Raw genomic sequence first — 21,029 nt, forward strand, 5'->3', positions numbered from 1 at the left:
GAAGTAGAACTTGTCTCCTTGTGAACGAAACACTTAACGGCAACAAGAGCTCCACTAGCACAGGTCACGCTTTGGTCTCTGCTCACCTGAGGCACTCAATGCCACCAGTCAAGCCAACAAACCACTCACAACTCTAATTTTAAGAGAGTCTTTTTCCACTTACTATTTTGTTGAGGGAAAAAACCCCAAACCTGTCCATTTACCGATTAGGTTTCACAATACCAACATACATTTTAGCAGTTATTTAAGTATATCTGAGAATGGTGGAATTTATTGTTACAAAGTTTGGAAGTATACTTTACTAATAGTATTTAACTTCTTTTCTTCTTATTAACAGATCTTAGAGAGAGAGAGAGAGAGAGCACCAACAATATCAAAGAGATCTTAAAAACAGAACGTTTAAGAGTCACATGCAACACATAAGCAATTTATTGTCAAGATTTCTTTCAAAAAGAGAAGAAAGGAAAGGCATTTTTTGCAAAACTGTCTTTAAACTTTTCCAAACTTAAAACACTTGTACAGAAGTTGTTCCATATCATGAAAATGGGAGTTCATACCTTCCTTTATAATCAGGGTACAAATGGTGTGGCCCCTACTGTGTGACCTTGGGCAATAGACTTATCCTAAGGCTCAGATCTGTAAAATGGTGATAATAATAGTATCAATCTTATAAGGATTATCATGAAGACTAATAAATATAATGCATATCAAATTCTTAATATGCCATCTGGAACATGGCAATTGATAAATGGTTCCTTGGGTTCTTCTATTAAGCTCATACAATAGGTAGAATCCCAAACTAATTTTCAAAGAAAAAGATCCATTACTCTTATGAATTTTCAAATAAATTAGGAAAATTTTAAACTAATAGCCTGACACTGGGACCTAGAGGGACTGCTCTTGCCAGCTGCTGGGAGGCTGGCTATGGACCTGCCTTCTGTAAGATGATGGGACAGGGTCAGGACTTCCAGCTCCCCATACATGTTCAGTTCTCTCTATGGAATGCTCTCTTTTCTCTTTTCTACCCTATGCAGACTGCCTCTCCAGTCCTTCAGAAGAGGTGAGAAGCTGTCCTACTATTAGTACTTCCAGATCAGCCTTAACTGTAAGCCGGACATTCTCATATATTCTAATCTATCTCCCAATGGTAATTTCAGAATTGCCATAAGACAGTTGTGAAGGAATTTTAAAGGAAATAATCCTAATGAATTGTATGCCAACTCCTCTACAATGACTGCCAGCATTTCTGGCAAATAGTAAATGCTTTGCTGAAAACAAAAGCACACTAAAACAAGCAAACACAAAGAAGCAGACACAAAATGTAAGCCTTCACCTTTATAAGGCAAACAAATCTTTATGCACAGTCCTTGCTCAATTCAACTCACTCCCTCGCAACAGGTATGACTCTTTCTCTGTTGCACAAAGGCAGAGTGCCCGTATGGTTTTCTCTTCTTCAGTACTGCCCTTTCCAAGCTTCCTTCTGATACATTTCAGTGTTAGTTTTCATTTTCTCACCAGTCTCTCTTCTGACTTCTTGGAGTAATGAAGAGTCAGAGGAACCCCTATAGTCACTGTTGCCATCACTTAACCCAGGACAATTAGGAAAATATAAGGTATGCCTCAATTACATTTTAGTATCATAAAACTTCTTAGAGAGCCTCAGCGTCTTTAAACAGGCTTAACGGAATACCTCGTAACAGTAAGAATTTAATAAATATTTTTGTTATTATCATATGAGCAAGCAAGCACCCTCCTCACCATATAATGTTGCCATACCAGTTAACCGTCAACTGCTGGGTCACAGGCAGGAGCGGGAGTGCGTCTCTGACCAACAGTACAGAGCTGGTGAGCGGGCCTCCACGGCCTCCTCCACAGCCCTCCTCCCCGGTTTGGCATCAGTTACACAGACTCGCCTAGGAACGCAGTCTTGCACACATCCTTAGATTACTTTCTTTCTACCCGGAGGCAAAGGTGACACACTGATGGGGTCTCCCATTGCCCAACTCTCAGGCCTAGGATTGGCCAACTGCCCTCCCAACAGATTCCAACTGCTCAAGGCTGAGTGCAAGCTGTTCCCTCCGGCGCCACTGACATCACAGTCCGACCCAGGAATCCTCGCCACAGCGCACCTCACACACCCCTCCCCAGCCAAAGGCTTTCATCTCTGTCAAATCAACACTTGCCACCCCAAATGAGAATCTGACACATTATAATCACCTTCACTCCTCCTCTGAGGATCCCACGAACCACAGAAGACGCACTCGTTTTTCAGGGCTGCATGCTGGGGACACACTGCCAAAATAGCCTGCAGCCCTTCCAAGACGCTTACCGCCCGAGAGAGGGAGAGTGGCTGGCCAGGGCAGGGCTCTGAAGGATGATTGCCCAGGAAAATGGAGTGAATGAGTTCTCTGTAAAGTCAGGTTTGAAGCTCAGAATCCAACTGAACCCAATGAGAAAGTGGGTTGTCTTTTGAGGACGCGTGCTTCTTTCTGTTCAAGAAACCAAATTGTATGTGTGTGGCTGCGCACACATATACACATACACATGTAAATGTTCTGACGTGTCCTTTTGTGTACAGGGTAGCATGTATTTCTTCCAGGTTCACTGCTGCACAGCCAAGCCTCTTCCTCTCTCCCTTTAACCCCAGCAGCATCTAGTCACCTTTCCGGCATTAACTTCCTCACTTCATGTTTCTCTGTGTCTCAATGATGTTCCCCACCGGCAGATTTACATCTGCAGCTTTCCTCATCAGCATTTCGCTCCCACAGTATGTGCTGTATAATGGCCTTGAGACTGCTTTATCAAGGACACAGAGTAATTGCCCTCAGCAGGACCTGAAGGACCTGCTAAACTCCTTTTAACTATTCTGGCATGATTGTATCAAGTCAAGTCAGACAGTGGTATTTTCAGAAACTGCTTCTGCTCTCTTCCCTCCATTCCTGACTCACAAATAAGCACCGAATTCTTTAAACACATCTGATGTTGGAAGCAAGATTAGCTAAGTCCAGTGGTCAAAGGTTTAAATATGTTATATGGTTTGGCTAGGTCCCCACCCAAGTCTCAACTTGAATTATATCTCCCAGAATTCCCAAGTGTTGTGGGTGGGACCCAGGGGGATGGTAATTGAATCACGGGAGCTGGTCTTTCCTGTGCTACTCTCGTGATAAGAGAATAAGTCTCATGAAATCTGATGGGTTATCAGGGGTTTCCACTTTTGCTTCTTCCTCATTTTTCCTTTTGCTACCACCATGTAAGAAGTGTCTTTCACCTCCTGCCATGATTCTGAGGCCTCCCCAGCCACGTGGAACTGAATTAAACCTCTTTTTCTTCCCAGTCTCTGGTATGCCTTTATCAGCAGTGTGAAAATGGACTAATATAATATGATTGAAGTATTTTTTTCTCTAGCTAGCCAAATATAATAATTACATTTTTAACAGTTTTATATTACACGTAATTTGCTAACATTTATTCAGTGCCTGCTGTGTACTATGCAGTGTTTTATGTGACTTAGCAGCATTGTAATATGGAATACTTACACCAGCCCTGTGAGGTAGAGAAATGAAAGAATTGGTAGACTCCCATACTTTTAAGATCCAATTGCCCTGTCCTTTAAATTCCTTTCACAAGAGTAATTATTTTCAAGATTTCCTAGTCTTTAGATGTCACAGCCCCCTAAAGTTTTCGTGTTAAGAACTTGCTAACAGGTAACTACTTAGTGTTTCTCAAAATTTACATAGATTAATCAGGGAGGTTCTCTTCTGCTTTCTGAAGTTTTCATTTATTTGCTCTTAGGTACATTAAAGAATCCTTAGGGTCCCTCATGCCTATCTAATTAATTAATTATAGTTTATAATTATATAGCCTCCTCTCAAAGTCCCTAAAGAGTCCCATAACGGAAGAGCCTCATCTACCACCGCAACGTCTCATCCCACCCTGTCCTGTTGGCAATAACTATTGTTCTATGCCAGATGACAAAGAGCCATGGGAAAAATCCTTTTTGTAACCAATACATTTTAAAACAGAGACTAAGATCAGAATACACTAAGCAAAACAGGTTAATAAGATAAGTTTGTCCTTGGGTCAGATTCTTTTCATTCAGCCCTTTTCTTCCCTGTCCCACTGTGCGTTTCTCCTTTCACTAGCCCCCAGCCTCAGCATTCTGCATGGGCTTGGACAGTGACAGCAGAAAGTGAGGCCATAAACCAATCAAGTAAGGCATGCTGCAACCTCACTCAGAGGTTAACACATGGCAGCAACAGGAAACAGGCCCCGCCGATCCCCACTGTCTCCCTCCTGTCTTCCTAGTTCTAATCCTGCCTTGGCCCACCCCAATCTTTCTCATGCCTCTTTCTCAACCAAGAGCCCTAGGAGGCAGCTATCAGCCCGTGCGAGTGGACTCTGGGGAACAATCCACGTGTCTCCCTTCGGTCTCTCTCGGGGGAACTTCAATTCTAGAGAAAGAAATGTAGCACCAGAGTGCCCTTCCACATGTGCAATTTCAGCCACCGTAGAAACTGAGTGGGAACAACATTTTGGGGCAGGAGAATAGGCAGATATACCATGAAGCTAAGTTTCAGGACCCAGAATGTGTACAGGCCCCTTCTGAGGTCCTGGGAATGACCTCGGCGATGAGTTCACATTATCACATTTTTGAGAAATTTGAAAAAGTAAGGTACTTTTGTATTCTTTTCCATAAATAGGGCACCCATATGATAAAAAGAGTGAGTCCCACAAAAATCCAGTGGTCCTAAATCATATCTTGTACAGGTGTGAGGCTCAGGAGGGTCTCACACCTCATGCCTACCTACTTGATGAGAGTTTATAAGTAGACAGCCTCCTCTCAAAGTCCCTAAAAACAAAGAGTCCTATCACTGAAAAGCCTCACCTACCACTGCAACATCTCATCCCATTCTATCCTGTTGGCAATAAATTATTGTTCTATGCTAGACAGACTACATAAAATCTAACCTAGTTTGTATTACATTTTCTTCATGTAACATCAGAGTTCTTTTCCCCACAATATGAAAGGAAAATTAGGTTAAATTTTAGAAGAGGGAAAATAAGAAGTAAAAATAAATTTTATTTTAAAAAGAATAGAAAAAGTAGTTACTAATGATGCGCCTCCTTTTCAAATATATCTGGAACCAACTTTGGCAACCAACCCATGGGCATCTTTTAGAAAATATATTGTCCAAAGGCTCTGCATGAGAAAGTGTACAATAGGGGCCATGAAGCTCCTCCATACGATTCTGCCATCCAGCCATGCTGAGGAACCCCTGCAAGAGACGTCTGCAGTTGCATCCCCTAGCAACTCCTTAAAAACTCACTGGTGCTTCATCATATTTTAGCATTGTCCTTTAGCGATATAAGGTCAAGGCCACTGTCACACACATGTTAGTAAGCAGGAAACAGTGAAAACACAGAATCACAGAAATAACATTTAACAGCAAAAATGACACTTCTAACAACTCATTTTGTAGCTGAAAGGCACTGTAGTGAAAACATAGGAAATAGCCATAGAAAAGGCTTCTGAGTAACAGAGGAAAGGCTTCCAGAAAGCGTTGGGTTCTTAGGATACGTTGTTATTTCCTGAGGTACCTTTAAGTCTCTCCTAAGTGGCTCAGATGAAAGGCCCTGGCAGAGAATCTGGCAGGGGAGCAGTGTCCCAGTGAGGACTCTGGGGAGGGTCCATGCTCTGTGTCCTATGCACAGAGCAACTTCACCACAGTCATGGACACAATGACCCCTAATGGTATTGAAAATGGAGAGAAAGGGGGCAAGTTCAATGACGTATGTGTTATTTTTGAAGTTGGTATTTTTTACAACAACAAAAAATTGGCACTATCTTAAATACTTATCCACTAGGGAACGGATGAATAAAAGATGGTATATGCACAACTGAATACTCGCCCTCAATTTGCTGAAGCAGGAACCAAAACCACGGGACTGATTATGCAAACTGGAGCTATTTCCACTTGTTTAAGTCAATGCTTACAAATCATGCTCTTTCTAGGACACATAGAAAGTGTAACAATCAAAATATGTACATAAAATATTTAGGATTAGCCAAAAAAAAATACATAACAAAGAAATAGGGAGGCCTTCGTCTGCCACCAAGTCTAAAAATTAGGTTCCATCCTAACACTCATTTCTTCTCATTTGTAATCTTCATCAGCAAATGTATTTTATCAGTAAACTCTTAACAGTAAATCTGTTTATGACTATTCATTTGTCTTCGTGGGTCTGTAGTAAAGCGCTGGGAGGTTAGGGACCATTGTATCCCCAAGGATAATACGGCACCTGGCAATCAGCAGACCCCCCCCCAATAAATACTTCCAATAAGTGAATCATTGACAATAGTTTCAAGTACCATTCACATTTTGATACCCTACAAATACTCAGCCCCAGTTCATCCTTCTGGTCCAGCTGACTAGCTGACATCAGCCCCTTCTGGTCCAGCTGAGAAGGTGACATGCCCACGTGAGTGTCCACAAGCTACCTGAGAAACTACATGCGCAAGACTGCACTTGCTCTCTTTGTAAAAAACGTGTTACTATACCGTCAAAAGCATGCAGAGATAGCTACACAAGAGTGTCCTGGATAACATTACTTATAAAAGTAGATATAGGCCGGGTGCGGTGGCTCACGCTTGTAATCCCAGCACTTAGGGAGGCCGAGGTGGGTGGATCCCGAGGTCAGGAGATCGAGACCATGGTGAAACCCCATCTCTACTAAAAATACAAAAAAATTAGCTGGGCGTGGTGGCGGGTGCCTGTAGTCCCAGCTACTCGGAGAGGCTGAGGCAGGAGAATGGCGTGAACCCGGGAGGCGGAGCTTGCAGTGAGCCGAGATCGCGCCACTGCACTCCAGCCTGGGTGACAGAGCGAGACTCCGTCTCAAAAATAAAATAAAATAAAATAAAAAGTAGATATAAAGTAGATATAAGTAGATATAAAGAAATAACCAGAAACATCCTACATGGAATGGGATACTACTTATCCTTTTACACTAAGGCGTAAAGCAGATCTCTTAGGTATTTCAGTGGAAAGCTGGAGGGCGGCTTGCACTATGTTACTAAATCAAAAGGAAGCTGCTAAAGGTACCATTCTGTTTAAGATGATCATTACACATACATGTGGTTTTCAGTGTAGAGGAAAAAGCTAACAGGGTCATATGTGGGTGGTGGAATTTCTTAGCTTACTTTGAAGATTTTCCACATTGTTTGAGTTTTTAACCTGAATAATTCCTACACAGAAAACTTGACAGTTACAAAACAAAAAATAAAAAAATAAACTTTCTCTATTCTCAAGTTCTATTACAAACGACCCTCCAGTCACCACATTAGAAGTGTGGTAGCTCTCCTGAACCCCATTCCTTGCCTCACTCTTTACATTTTACCACCGGAATATGTCTTATCAAATTTCATTGCTTCATTTTGCTCATACCTGTTCTCTTTCCATCTCCTCTGCCTGAATTTAAGCCTTCATCATCTCTCTCTACAGAGGTCCACCAGCTGGCTTCCTTCATCTGTGATTCCTGGCAATCCTTGACATTGCTTCCATGTTTCCAGAACCCATATTAAAAAACAAAACAAAACAACAACAAAAGAAAACAACAAGTCACAGCTCAGGATGAGCCCTTCCACTCTTTCTGAATGGCCTGTGCAGTTGCGTTCAGGCGGCTGGGGCTGCCCGTGGCACCTGTACAGCACTTCTCCCACCATTTCTCCAACTGTGCTTCGCACTGTTCTAAAAATAAGTTTCTGGCCGGGCGCGGTGGCTCACGCCTGTAATCCCAGCACTTTGGGAGGCCGAGGCGGGCGGATCACGAGGTCAGGAGATTGAGACCATCCTGGCTAACACGGTGAAACCCCGTCTCTACTAAAAATACAAAAAATTAGCCGGGCGTGGTGGCGGCGCCTGTAGTCCCAGCTATGCGGGAGGCTGAGGCAGGAGAATGGCGTGAACCCCGGGGGGCGGAGCCTGCAGTGAGCCGAGATCGCGCCACTACACTCCAGCCTGGGTGACAGAGCGAGACTCAAAAAAAAAAAAAAAAAAAAAAAAAAAATGTCCTGTAGTTCTCAATGTTTCACAGTTTGTTTATGCTATTTCCTTTATCCTGAAATGTATTGCCCTTGTCGTCCAGTCAGAGTTAAAATTACTTCTGTTTAAGAACTCAAGTCAAACACCACCTCCTCCTCCATATAACTTTTCTGCTCCTTTTCCCTCAAGCAAGTTTCTGGCTCCTTCCTTTGTGCACTCGGTGAATCTTCCACTGAAGCAACACGGAAACCACTTGTTTAAGTCAATGCTCACAAATCATTTACTGTCATTTGTGGCAGGCTGTTGAGTGCCTAGGGCTTCAAATGCTTCGGTGCATGCAGTGCTACTACTGTTTTCAGGTAGGTGGCCATGGACATCTTATAAAAGTTACAAATGTTCCCATTTTTGGAATAGAAGTCAGAAAGGTTGGAGAGTGGGGGAGATAGACACTTGTCCAAGACCACATAATGAAAGAGACAGGTTTTGATTCTAAATCTTTCTAGCACCCACTGTGCTGTACAACCTTTATTAATATGTCATTGTACGCACTGGCTTGAATTTCTGTTTCTCCCTATAATATCCTTATTTTCTCATGGACAGGGATTATTTCTGATTCATCTTTTGATCCTCAGACCTAGTACAGAGCTAGGCACACAGCAGGTGCATGGGGATGTTTGTTGAGTAACGCAGCCAAGGGAGCTGGGGAGAGCGCAGTCATTAGGAGTCACACAGTCTGACCTTGAGCAAATTATTAACATCGTGAACAAGCAAAAAAAAAAAAAAAAAAACAGAAATAAAGCACCAGGCACACAGTCTGGGACACAGCAAGTTCTCAAAAGTGCTACCAACAATTACAATAACACTGAGGAAAGAGAAGCTCATAAGAGGGGCATGTGTCAGCCCGTCAGGGCTAAGTGTTGCTGAAATAATGAACTATCCCAGGATCTTAGTAACCGAAAACACACAGGATTTGTTTTTCACTCACTGTCCACATCCATGAAGTTCTGAGGAGTCTCCTTCCTCTACCTTGTTCTCACTCAGGAATGCAAGACCAAACACCATATGGAACAGCACTGGCTACCACGGCAGGGGATGGGAGCGTGGGAAAGTGAGCATCGCCTATTAAAGACTTCCACGAGTCAGTAACACACCTCGCTTCCTTCCACCTGCTATTGATCAAAGCAATTCACATCATCAACTTGCAATCTTACCTCATACCCAGGAAAAAAAACAGAAATACCACATCCCTAATGACTATAGTGGTAACAGGGAAACATTTTTTAAGAGTAGGTACGTAGGAGAAAGGCTTAGGGTAGGCACAAAAATTGTAAAAAAGGTCAACAGATAAAACAGTAAGTCAACTATGAGGAAAAGCATCTGCGGCTTTATGTGACTGGACCATGGAGTGCGTGCAGTGCGTGGAGTGCGTGCAGTGCATGCAGGAGCTTAGGTGGAAGAACAGGCTGAGTCAGGTTGTTAAGGACTTTTCTGTTCTATTACTAATCATAAGAGGGGTGGGAGCCCAGAGGATCAATATGATAATTGAATAGGATCACTCTGGCAACAACTTAGGGCTCTTCATATTCCAATATAATATATACATTTATCCTCATATACTTATTCTGTTGTTACCTTGTCATAATTATTGTCATGTTTTATCTATTTCCTTGCTTCCCAACTTCAAAGTAGTTTTGCTAAAAATGCTTTCAGAATACTTATTTCACTTTTAAAAAGAACCTATTGAACTTGAAGAAATCCACTGACTGCAGGACCTGATGGTGCTAATGATGCACAGGTCTCCTCTGCACAATGAGCATGTACTACACACCCAACGCCTTGAGTTAATTTGGATAGCAATGCTTTAGCTGCAATTACAGCCATGCACAGCGTAATGATGTTTTGGTCAACAAGGGACCAAAGATATATGAGATGGTCCCATAATATTATAACGAAGCTTAAAAATATTTATTGACTGATGACGCAGTAGCCTTTCTAATGGTATAGCACAACACATTACCTTTTTTATGTTCAGATATATTTGGCATACACAGATATATTTGGCATACACAAATATTTACCATTGGGTTACAGCTACCTGCAGTATTCAGTACAGTGACATGCTCCATAGGGATTGTAGCCTAGGAGCAGTAGGCCACACACAGAGCCTAAGTGTGTGGCGGGCTGTACCATCTAGGTTTGTTAAGTACACTCAGTGATACTCACACAATGAGGATGTCACCTAGTGATGCATGTCTCAGAAGGTATCCCCATCGTTACGCGACACATAACTGTATTTAAATACCAAGACAACAAGTTTCAGAGACTGACACTGGGCAGCTGCAGCGTGAATAGAGTTTCACGTATGTGAAATGTGTCTCCAAATGGATAACATTTTGGAGATTCATTCAGTTTATAAGGATGAAATGCAGCACATGTTTAACAGCATCAACTTTAGATAGCTCTACATCACCTGTGTATCTGCTACAATCCAGAATCCAGATCTGATGTTCAAGTGGGCCCTGAAATCCCCGTCAATGTCAGTGTCACCCTATCACACCAAGTCTCTGGTCCTCAGCTGAGTTTGCAGAGCACAGAAGGGGAATGACCCACATGACTCTGAGCTGCATGATGAGATGATGCCACAATGTCTCTCCCAGGACTCATATTATTCTATGAACAGTTATTCTAATGCGAGTATTGCTTTTCTTGTATATATATATATATTTTTTTATTATTATTATACTTTAAGTTCTAGGGTACATGTACACAATGTGCAGGTTTGTTACATACGTATACATGTGCCATGTTAGTGTGCTGCACCCATTAACTCGTCATTTACATTAGGTATATCTCCTAATGCTATCCCCCCCTCCCCCACCCCACAACAGGCCCCGGTGTGTGATGTTCCCCTTCCTGTGTCCATGTGTTCTCATTGTTCAATTCCCACCTATGAGTGAGAACATGTGGTGTTTGGTTTTTTGTCCTTGTGATAGTTTGCTGGGAATGATGGTTTCCAGCTTCATCCTGTCCCTACAAAGGACATGAACTCATCATTTTTTTATGGCTGCATAGTATTCCATGGTGTATATGTGCCACATTTTCTTAATCTAGTCTATCATTGTTGGACATTTGGATTGGTTCCAAGTCTTTGCTATTGTGAATAGTGCCGCAATAAACATATGTGTGCATGTGTCTTTATAGCAGCATGATTTATAATCCTTTCGGTATATACCCAGTAATGGGATGGCTGGGTCAAATGGTATTTCTAGTTCTAGATCCCTGAGGAATCGCCACACTGTCTTCCACAATGGTTGAACTGGTTTAAAGTCCCACCAACAGTGTAAAAGTGTTCCTGTTTCTCCACATCCTCTCCAGCATCTGTTGTTTCCTCACTTTTTAATGATTGCCATTCTAACTGGTGTGAGATGGTATCTCATTGTGGTTTTGATTTGCATTTCTCTGATAGCCAGTGATGGTGAGCATTTTTTCATGTGACTGTTGGCTACATAAATGTCTTCTTTTGAGAAGCGTCTGTTCATATCCTTTGCCCACTTTGTGATGGGGTTGTTTTTTTCTTGTAAATTTGTTTGAGTTTTTTGTAGATTCTTTGTAGATATTAGCCCTTTGTCAGATGAGCAGATTGCAAAAATTTTCTCCCATTCTGTAGGTTGCCTGTTCACTCTGATGGTAGTTTCTTTTGCTGTGCAGAAACTCTTTAGTTTAATTAGATCCCATTTGTCAATTTTGGCTTTTGTTGCCATTGCTTTTGATGTTTTAGACATGAAGTCCTTGCCCATGCCTATGTCCTGAATGGCATTGCCTAGGTTCTAAACGCAATCCAGCATTTAAACAGAACCAAAGACAAAAACCACATGATTATCTCAACAGATGCAGAAAAGGCCTTTGACAAAATTCAACAACCCTTTATGCTAAAAACGCTCAATAAATTAGGTATTGATGGGACGTCTCTCAAAATAATAAGAGCTATTTATGACAAACCACAGCCAATATCATACTGAATGGGCAAAAACTGGAAGCATTCCCTTTGAAAACTGGCACAAGACAGGGATGCCCTCTCTCACCACTCCTATTCAACATCGTGTTGGAAGTTCTGGCCAGGGCAATCAGGCAGGAGAAGGAAATAAAGGGTATTCAATTAGGAAAAGAGGAAGTCAAATTGTTCCTGTTTGCAGATGACATGATTGTATATCTAGAAAACCCCATTGTCTCAGCCCAAAATCTCCTCAAGCTGACAAGTAACTTCAGCAAAGTCTCAGGATACAAAATCAATGTGCAAAAATCACAAGCATTCTTATATACCAATAAGAGACAAACAGAGAGCCAAATCATGAGTGAACTCCCATTCACAATTGCTTCAAAGAGAATAAAATACCTAGGAATCCAACTTACAAGGGATGTGAAGGACCTCTTCATGGAGAACTACAAACCACTGCTCAATGAAATAAAAGAGGATACAAACAAATGGAAGAACATTCCATGCTCATGGGTAGGAAGAATCAATATTGTGAAAATGGCCATACTGCCCAAGGTAATTTATAGTTTCAATGCCATCCCCATCAAGCTACCAATGACTTTCTTCACAGAATTGGAAAAAACTACTTTAAAGTTCATATGGAACCAAAAAAGAGCCCGCATCGCCAAGTCAATCCTAAGCCAAAAGAACAAAGCTGGAGGCATCATGCTACCTGACTTCAAACTATACTACAAGGCCACAGTAACCAAAACAGCATGGTACTGGTACCAAAACAGAGATATAGACCAATGGAACAGAACAGAGCCCTCAGAAATAATACCACACATCTACAACTATCTGATCTTTGATAAACCTGACAAAAACAAGAAATGGGAAAACGGCCGGGCACGGTGGCTCATGCCTGTAATCCCAGCACTTTGGGAGGCCGAGGTGGGCGGATCACAAGGTCAGGAAATCGAGACCATGGTGAAACCCCGTCTCTACTAAAAATACAAAAAACTAGCTGGGCGTGGTGGCAGGCGCCTGTAGTCCCAGCTACTTGCGAGGCTGAGGCAGGAGAATGGTGTGAACCCAGGAGGTGGAGCTTGCAGTGAGTTGAGATCGTGCCACTGCACTCTAGCCTGGGTGACAGAGCGAGACTCCGTCTCAAAAAAAAACAAAGAAATGGGGAAAGGATTCCCTATTTAACAAATGGCACTGGGAAAACTGGCTAGCGAATATTGCTTTTGCTCCCATAAATGATAACTTGTGGAACTTTTTAACACAATGCCCAGCTTGTAGGCAATGAACCCACTGTGGTGGCCAACCTCACGGACATCTCTCCTCTCCTTTAAATGCCTTAAGAAGTGGCTTTCAAAACTTTTCTGTATAAGTTCCACCTGTATGTATGAGAAACCATAAAACAACAGAAAGATCACACTGCAGAAAGAATCAGAAAATCTTTTTCTGGTTTAAGTCCCTGTTCTTAAATTCCCATGTGACCTTTAGCAAGCAGCCTAAGTTCTCTGCAAATTACCTCACCTCAGCTCTCTTCTCTATAAAATAAGCAGCACTACTAGTCTACCTTAAAAGCCTTCCAGTCGGGAGAGTTGTGGGCCTACGTAAGCCTTAAAGCAAATCCTAATGCTATTCCTAGCCCTTGCTTCTGCTTGTCTCTCTCAAAATAGTGTTTCTTTCCACTGAATAAAATTCCAATATGTTTGTTTTTCAAACGATCCTTTTGACTGCAAGAAACAAAAGCCCAATTAATACTAACAAGCAAAAAACAAAAGGTAATTTATTGACCCATGAAGGAGTCACCTGGACCTGTGGCAAACTGTGTATGAAAAGGAAATACATGATCGTTGTACTAAGCCATTGAGAATTTCATAGCACTTGTTACTGAATTAGAACCTCACCTGTCCTGACTGATAAGCTGACTTCCGTCCAGGACTGAAAACATATCCTCCCCTGCTTACCAACCACAGTGAAATGTGAGAACTGCTTCTCTGGGTGTCCTCCTGCCAGTCCTGAGGAAGGGCTCTGATGAGCCTTACCGTGGTGGGATTCCAGACCTCGATGAGTGAATATAACCATGTACCAGGGCCACACCGTGTGCCTTCCAAAATGGCATGAGATCTGAGGCTGTGCCCAGAAGGGGCGGGGAAAGCTGAATGGAGTGTGAATAAGGAATAATGACTACCGTCCACAGAGAATTCTCTCTCTCTCAACTTAACCGCTGAGCAATCAATCGCCTGCTAGCCTATCAGTATCACTGCCATGACACATTTTCATTTCCTTCAAAACACACAGGAAAATCCTTCATATACACGAATACAATTTTCTGTAAGAAAATCTGCCACAATGTTTGGATTAGAAAAATTACGTTTATTGTATACAACCATAAGTATAATGAAGATAATGTACTATTTAGGTTTGATCTCCTTCACTCAGAATCAACTCTCCTATTCAGCCAGTGAAGCAATTTACCAAATTCAATTTGAAAAGTATACTGTCATCAGTAATAACCTCAAACAACTTCATTGGTTGCCAGTATTGGACACTACTTTTCCCTGCTTCTTTTACACACTTCATACATCCTCATCTCCCTTGTGCTGAAACACATATGTTACCCACATGCAAAAGACAACTCAAATTTCACTTACGGTTTAAAAAACATCACTGTATAGTGAGCAATCATTATTAACGACAAGTATCTCCAGAAGCCCATCCATGCTAAATTGCCTTTCATAAATGTTATCTAGAACAAATGAGATATATATTGCTCAGAGAATAAGAGAAAGTCTGTTTTTGATGGAAAACATTTGTTATTCTCCTATTACTCCAAACTATGGCAACCCTAGGGCAGGATCTTTTCTTTCATTCCCTTCCCCAACCCAACAAAATATAAGCAAACATCAGGAACGCTCTGCTCCTTAATCCCATACATTTTTAAAACAGTCCTCACATTAGAAAATGATGTGAGAAATAAACACAGATTTTTTTTTTTCTATTGAGACGGAGTCTCACTCTGTCACCTAGGCTGGAGTGCAGTGGTACCATCTCGGCTCACCACAGCCTCAGGTTCAAGCGATTCTCCTGCCTCAGCCTCCCTAGTAGCTGGGATTACAGGCGCCCGCCACCATGCCTGGCTAATTTTTGTATTTTCCAGTAGAGACAGGTTTTCGCCATGTTGGCCAGGCTGGTCTCAAAAGCCTGACCTCAGGTGATCTACTTGTTTTGCCTCCCAAAGTGCTGGGATTACCAGCGTGAGCCACTGCGCCCAGCCATATTTTTGTTTCATGTTGAGATGAATGCAAATTAAAGTATACTTCAAGAAACAATACCAAAATAATGCAAAACATCTCTTTTCCAGCAAGACAGTCTCGCCTCACCACATATCTTTCTTGAGTAACTATAAACATAACTATCAACACACCAAAAACCAAAATCTTACTGTTTTAACTAATAGGGCATGAATTCAAAAACGTGATTCATAAATAACATAAGAACTACTAGTGAGTCCTTTATTAAATTTGCAGTCAGAAACAACGTTTATAGATGAAAATACATTCAAATTTGACACATCAAATATTTAAAACCTTGAACAGAAAAGGATAATTTCTCTTTAGAGGATAGTTTATTTTTTATTTTAACCAATTTTCCTTCGCATAGGCATACTTTAAACTAGAAAACAAATCCCTTATTTTGATTCTATCCCTTGTATTATATGATAAAACAAAAGGTTATGTTAGTTTTCCAATAGAAATTGCCTTTAAAAGAGTAATTCTATACTTTTTTGCATGTGTTCAGGTTTTTTTAATGTATCACATTCCATAATCCAGTATTCAATGGACCAAATACTTGATTATAATCAAGAAATTGCCTATTTGGGGACACGGAGGAAGCCATAGAATTTCAGAGGTTATAAAACACTATTATTCGGCCAGGAGTGATGGCTCACCCTGTAATCCCAGCACTTTGGGAGGTCAAGGTGGGCAGGTTGCTTGAGCTCAGAAGTTCGAGACCAGCCTGGGCTACACGGCAAAACTCCGTCTCTACAAAAATACAAAAATTAGCCAGGCATGGTGGTATGCACCTACAGTCCCAGCTACTCCAGAAGCTAAGGTGTGGGGGGATTCCTTGAGCCCAGGAGGTCGAGGCTGCAGTGAGCCAAGATTGCACCACTGCACTCCACCCCGGGTGACAGAGCAAGACCCTGTCTCAAAAAATAATAATAATAAAACACTATTTCTCAAAACTAAGTGTGAAATTACCCAAGCGATTGTCAATATGTAGCATTGAATTCCTCTTCTGAATAGCAAAATAAAAGTTAAAGACAGAGTAATACTTTAATTAACAACTATACTCCAGCCCTTATTTCCCTCTCCAGCTTCAGACTCCAACATTAACTGCTAATACCAACTTGCTGTCTCTTATCTGTCCAACAAATACTTCAAAATCTATTGACTCAAAACTGAACATCTCCCTCCCGAAACCAGCCCTTCCTTCCTTCTCCATTCCCCTTCTCGGTGACGGTCACACATCATTCACCCACCTGCCCACACCCAAAACTGAAGGCCAGCCTGGGACGCTGGCCCTGCTCCCACTTCCGCCGTGTGCAACCATTAAGCACCAAGTTGTGCTAATTATGCGGCTCAGACATTTCGCAAACATTTCCACTTACTTTCACCTCTTTTGTCAGTCACTAGTTTCTAAACACTTTGCTGGTTTAGTCCACCACTCTACTGACTATTCTCTGCCTTCTTCAGTTTTGTTCCTCAAAACCACTATTTGTAACGGCCAAAGTAATCCTTGTAATCTGCAAATTCAATGTTATTCCCCATACTCTCATCCTTAAAAAACTTTAGTCAATCCTCATCACTTTTGCATAAAGTCAAAACGGTTAATATGGCTCATAAAACCTCCAAAAATCTGACCCCTAAGTCACCTCTTCAGCTTCACCTCCAACCACTCACCTTCCTAGGATAACTCCAAGCACGCAGGTATTGATGTCCAGCTCCAGGAACACGCCATGTGTGCTTCTCACGTCTGTCCTCACACGCCACTTCCTCTTCTAGAACATCTACCCTCCTGCAATGCTATCTCCGTCCCAGCCTGGTTAACTCTTACTTGTCATTTAAGCCTTACTTTAATATAATTAATTTCAGCAAAGGTTTTCCCCAACACAGCAAGTCTACATTAAGTGTTCTCATTGTATCCTCTCAGGATACCAGGACTATCTTTATTTTGTTCACTGTTGTATTTCCAGCATCTAGCAGAGTTCTTGGCACATAGTAGACACTCAGAAAAAATCAGAATGGCTGATTAAATGGCACAAAATGGAGAAAACATTTTAAAATCCTCAGACAGTCTCACTGACTCTCCTGATCAAATAGAAGTAAGGAATGCTGAGTGTAGGAGGCATTCACTACAAAAAAAAAAAAAGTAATAAGAATCCAAGTGAAGTGTTAAACCCATTGGGCAGAATTTATAGAAATACATGTAAAATAGGCTGGGCGTGGTGGCTCACGCCTGTAATACTAGCACTCTGTGAGGCCGAGGCGGGCAGATCACGAGGTCAGGAGTTTGAGACCAGCCTGACCAACATGGTAAAACCCCGTCTCTACTAAAAATACAAAAATTAGCCGGGTACAGTGACGGGCAGCTGTAATTCTAGCTACTTGGGAGGCTGAGGCAGGAGAATCGCTTGAACCCAGGAGGCAGAGGTTGCAATGAGCCGAGATCACACTACTGCACTCCAGCCTGGGTGACAGAGGAAGACTCCATCTCAGAAAAAAAAAAAAAGAAAGAAAGAAAGAAAGAAAAGAAAAGAAATACATGTAAAATAACTAACTTAATTCCGTTCATTATTTTTAGATAAATCACATTTGATAAGTTTACTGAATCATAACAATTATGTACCTCCTATCAATTTAAACGTCAGTTTTCTAGAAACACATTTTATTCAGATACTCTCAACAAACTCTGAAAAATATTTCTAATACCAAAGTGATGAAAATAAGTCTGCATTTTTCTACGTGTGACAAACAGAAGCAAAAGGCAAAGATGATCAGTTGATGATGAAAGCAATGGGATATTTTCACTTTATTGGGTTTTTTAAAAGAAGAAACTTTTTAAATGATAAATCATTAGATCTGTGAGTCTGAGGTTCTTTTAAAAATGACATATTGAAATATTTAAAGAAAGTTTTATTTCAAAAGTCCCTTCTATAAAGTAATAATTTATTCATAATAATAAGTTATTTGGTCAGTTTAGATAGTTTATTTCACTGTTACTATTCAGTTTATTTTACTGAAATTCGCATGTCTTTTCACACTCCCGCTGCTTCTCTCAGCCGTCACACAGCATCCACTGTGAGCCTGCACCATGTCAGCCCTGCCTGTGGTCACTTTCATTTTCTGGTTCCTATGATCTAACCTCATGTTCTCATTGGGTTTGCAGCATTGCAGGGGAATGCATGAATCCACACCCTGAAGGCCAAAATGGAGGGAAATAAAGCTAAATCTATCTTTATTGATTCACATTCAACATTTTAACACCCTGATTTTTTACCCACACATTTGAATTTTCTTCCTTCAGTTTTATGCCCAATTTACAGTTTGCAAGTACTGACTTCCTAGTAAGTTGTTTCGACCTAATTCCTCTGTTTTCCTTTTCAAGTTCACAGAAGGCATTTTCCAAGTCTGTTGTGTTTCCGTCTCCTACTTGGCCCTATCCACATGACACAGGGTGCAAGGACACAGAATTAAACGTGAGCAGTAGCTGCCGGTGTATCTCCTTTCATACCCAGAATCCTACCAGGAACCAACTGATAAAACGATTCTGAAAATAAGAGCTCCCTGTGTGAGAAAGGGAGGAAACTTCCCTAACCATATTTAGCCAAGAAACCGTGTAAGTCCCCAGGGAGCAGTCTTCAGCAGCCATTGCATGATTTCATGAAGTAGCTGCTCCTTGGCAGGCAGTAGGAAAACACTTTTAAAAAAAATTCCACGTTTTCCTTCAAGTGGCTGTCACTCCTTTAGAAAAACGTTTTTTTTTTAGGCCTACAGCCTAAAGGAAGGGTAATCTTTTGTAGATTTTTCTAAAGTTTGTGTTAGCCAGATTAAACAATGTACAGATAATGCATATGGAGAAGCCGATATCATGTTAACGCCCTTGGCTTGGATGCAAAATTAATATCCTACCAGGAAGTTATTACACAGCCGCTGAGTTTCAAAGACTAGCTTCTTCTAGCACAAATGAATTATCATATTCATAGACAACTTATTATAATCAGTTTTTCCTGAGCCCAACAACTCAAAATGCACTACAGTTTCCTACTCAAATAGATGAAAATTAGAGCTGATCTCTGTTCAACAAAGAGAAAGGCACACATGACACTGTGCACCACCAGTTTTCACAAAACATTTAAAACTCTGCACCAAAATTTGAGAAGAGAGAATTTCTTGGTGTATTTTACTGAAAATAAATATATATTGTTTAATTACACTGGCAAACTTCTCTTGAATGCATGAAAAATGAGTCAATGCTATTTCTTTATTGGATGTCCAGAATCAAAGTTATGGGAAAACCTTCTAGAAAATATATCTTAATACTAGAGATATTCTCAATAATGAAAGAAAAGACTTACATTTCCTCAAATGCACAGTGCTTTCTCCCGTGTAGTTACCTTTAACATCCTGAAATGGAAATGCCAGCAGAAGCTCTGGGACAACAGTAACTACAAAAAAGCCCAAGTGTCCATTCATTCTTAGCGAAGGAAGAGTTACTTCCTGTCACCTGACCCATTAGACAAGTGACCCTCGCAAAGGCCACATACCCAAGTAAGCAATGCCTAAAAATCAGGAAGAGGGGCGGCTTTAAGCATTGTATCTACTGCGGTGCCACACCCTTAAGTTCAATATGAATTTAAAAAAATAAAAAATTGAGTTGGAGTCTCACTCTGTCACCCAGGCTGGAGTGCAGTGGCGGGATCTCGGCTCACGGCCACCTCACCTCCCAGGTTCAAGCGATTCTCCTACTTCAGCCTCTCAAGTAGCTGGGCAATACGAACAATTAAAATAAGCCTTTACATCTGATCAGCCATGAATATTAAATTATCAGTCAGTGTTAAAGTGGCGGAGGTGGGAGTAATGGAGACCTTGTTGGGGAGGTGCTTGTTGGAAAGACTGCTATTAGGGTGAACACTGATCCCAGTCTGCCCACTCGGGACTAAGGAGTTTGCCAGGACACGGAACTTGTGGTGCCAAGACTAGGAAAGTCCCAGTTGGTCAGTCCCAGCACGCAGATGTGACTAAATCACTGGGACTGAGCAAAGATAAAGGTTATCACACACAACATCAATCATAAGAGCAGGGTAAACCCAACTGACCTCCAGCTTTGAGGACACACATTTATTCCAACAGCTCTCAGTGGTAAAGTCAAATGTCAACAGTGAAACGATCACACAAAAATTAAGGCTTCTTTTCCCCCGAGCAGATTATACATATTACTTAAATGGTAGAGAAGTCGGGCACAGTGGCTCACTCCTGTAATCCCAGCTTAAGGCCAGGAGTTCAAAACCAGCCTGGGCAACATAGCAAGACTCCATCTCTAAAAGTGAGAAAAATTGTCCAATCAAAGAAGCAGAGAAGAATCTAGTGACATTGCTTCTCTGACAGCAAAAATAAGTCATTAAACTATATCTATATGTATTTAACATATGTATACATTTTATGTGTGCTGTTTAAATGTATATTTGCTACATTGCTAAAAGCTCATGCATAAGAAACCCTCAATCCAACATAACTGTGTAGTAATGGGATTTTTTTCTTTTTTCTTTTTTTTACTCTGTGTTAATGTAATGAGAATTTAACTTCAGGCTACAAGGGTAATAAAGAAATGGGGAAAATTCACTCTCTTATAACAATTCCTAGGTCTAAAGACTAACAGCCTGATGCTGTATCACACCCCAAACCAGCACATTCAACAATCATGAAAGAGGCATTTGG

The 21,029-nt window shown here is 41.3% G+C and overlaps 1 protein-coding gene across 6 annotated transcripts in view; it reads right to left on the reverse strand.

Annotated features, from left to right (window-relative positions):
- PDE10A (phosphodiesterase 10A) overlaps positions 1-21,029 on the reverse strand; it is a 659,574-nt gene that overhangs the window by 274,569 nt on the left and 363,976 nt on the right. For 2 of the 6 annotated variants that reach the window (XM_058435666.1, XM_058435664.1), the window contains exon 1: positions 1,759-2,036. The exons of the other annotated variants lie outside the window; for them this stretch is intronic. In XM_058435666.1, the coding sequence (XP_058291649.1) occupies positions 1,759-1,774 (16 nt within the window). In that variant the 5' untranslated portion in view covers positions 1,775-2,036. Of the gene's footprint in view, positions 1-1,758; positions 2,037-21,029 lie in introns of those variants that run through there. 6 annotated transcript variants of the gene reach the window in all.

Source organism: Hylobates moloch, unplaced genomic scaffold, assembly GCF_009828535.3.
Source record: "Hylobates moloch isolate HMO894 unplaced genomic scaffold, HMol_V3 SCAFFOLD_2, whole genome shotgun sequence".
In the NCBI taxonomy this organism is placed as follows: Eukaryota; Metazoa; Chordata; class Mammalia; order Primates; family Hylobatidae; genus Hylobates; species Hylobates moloch.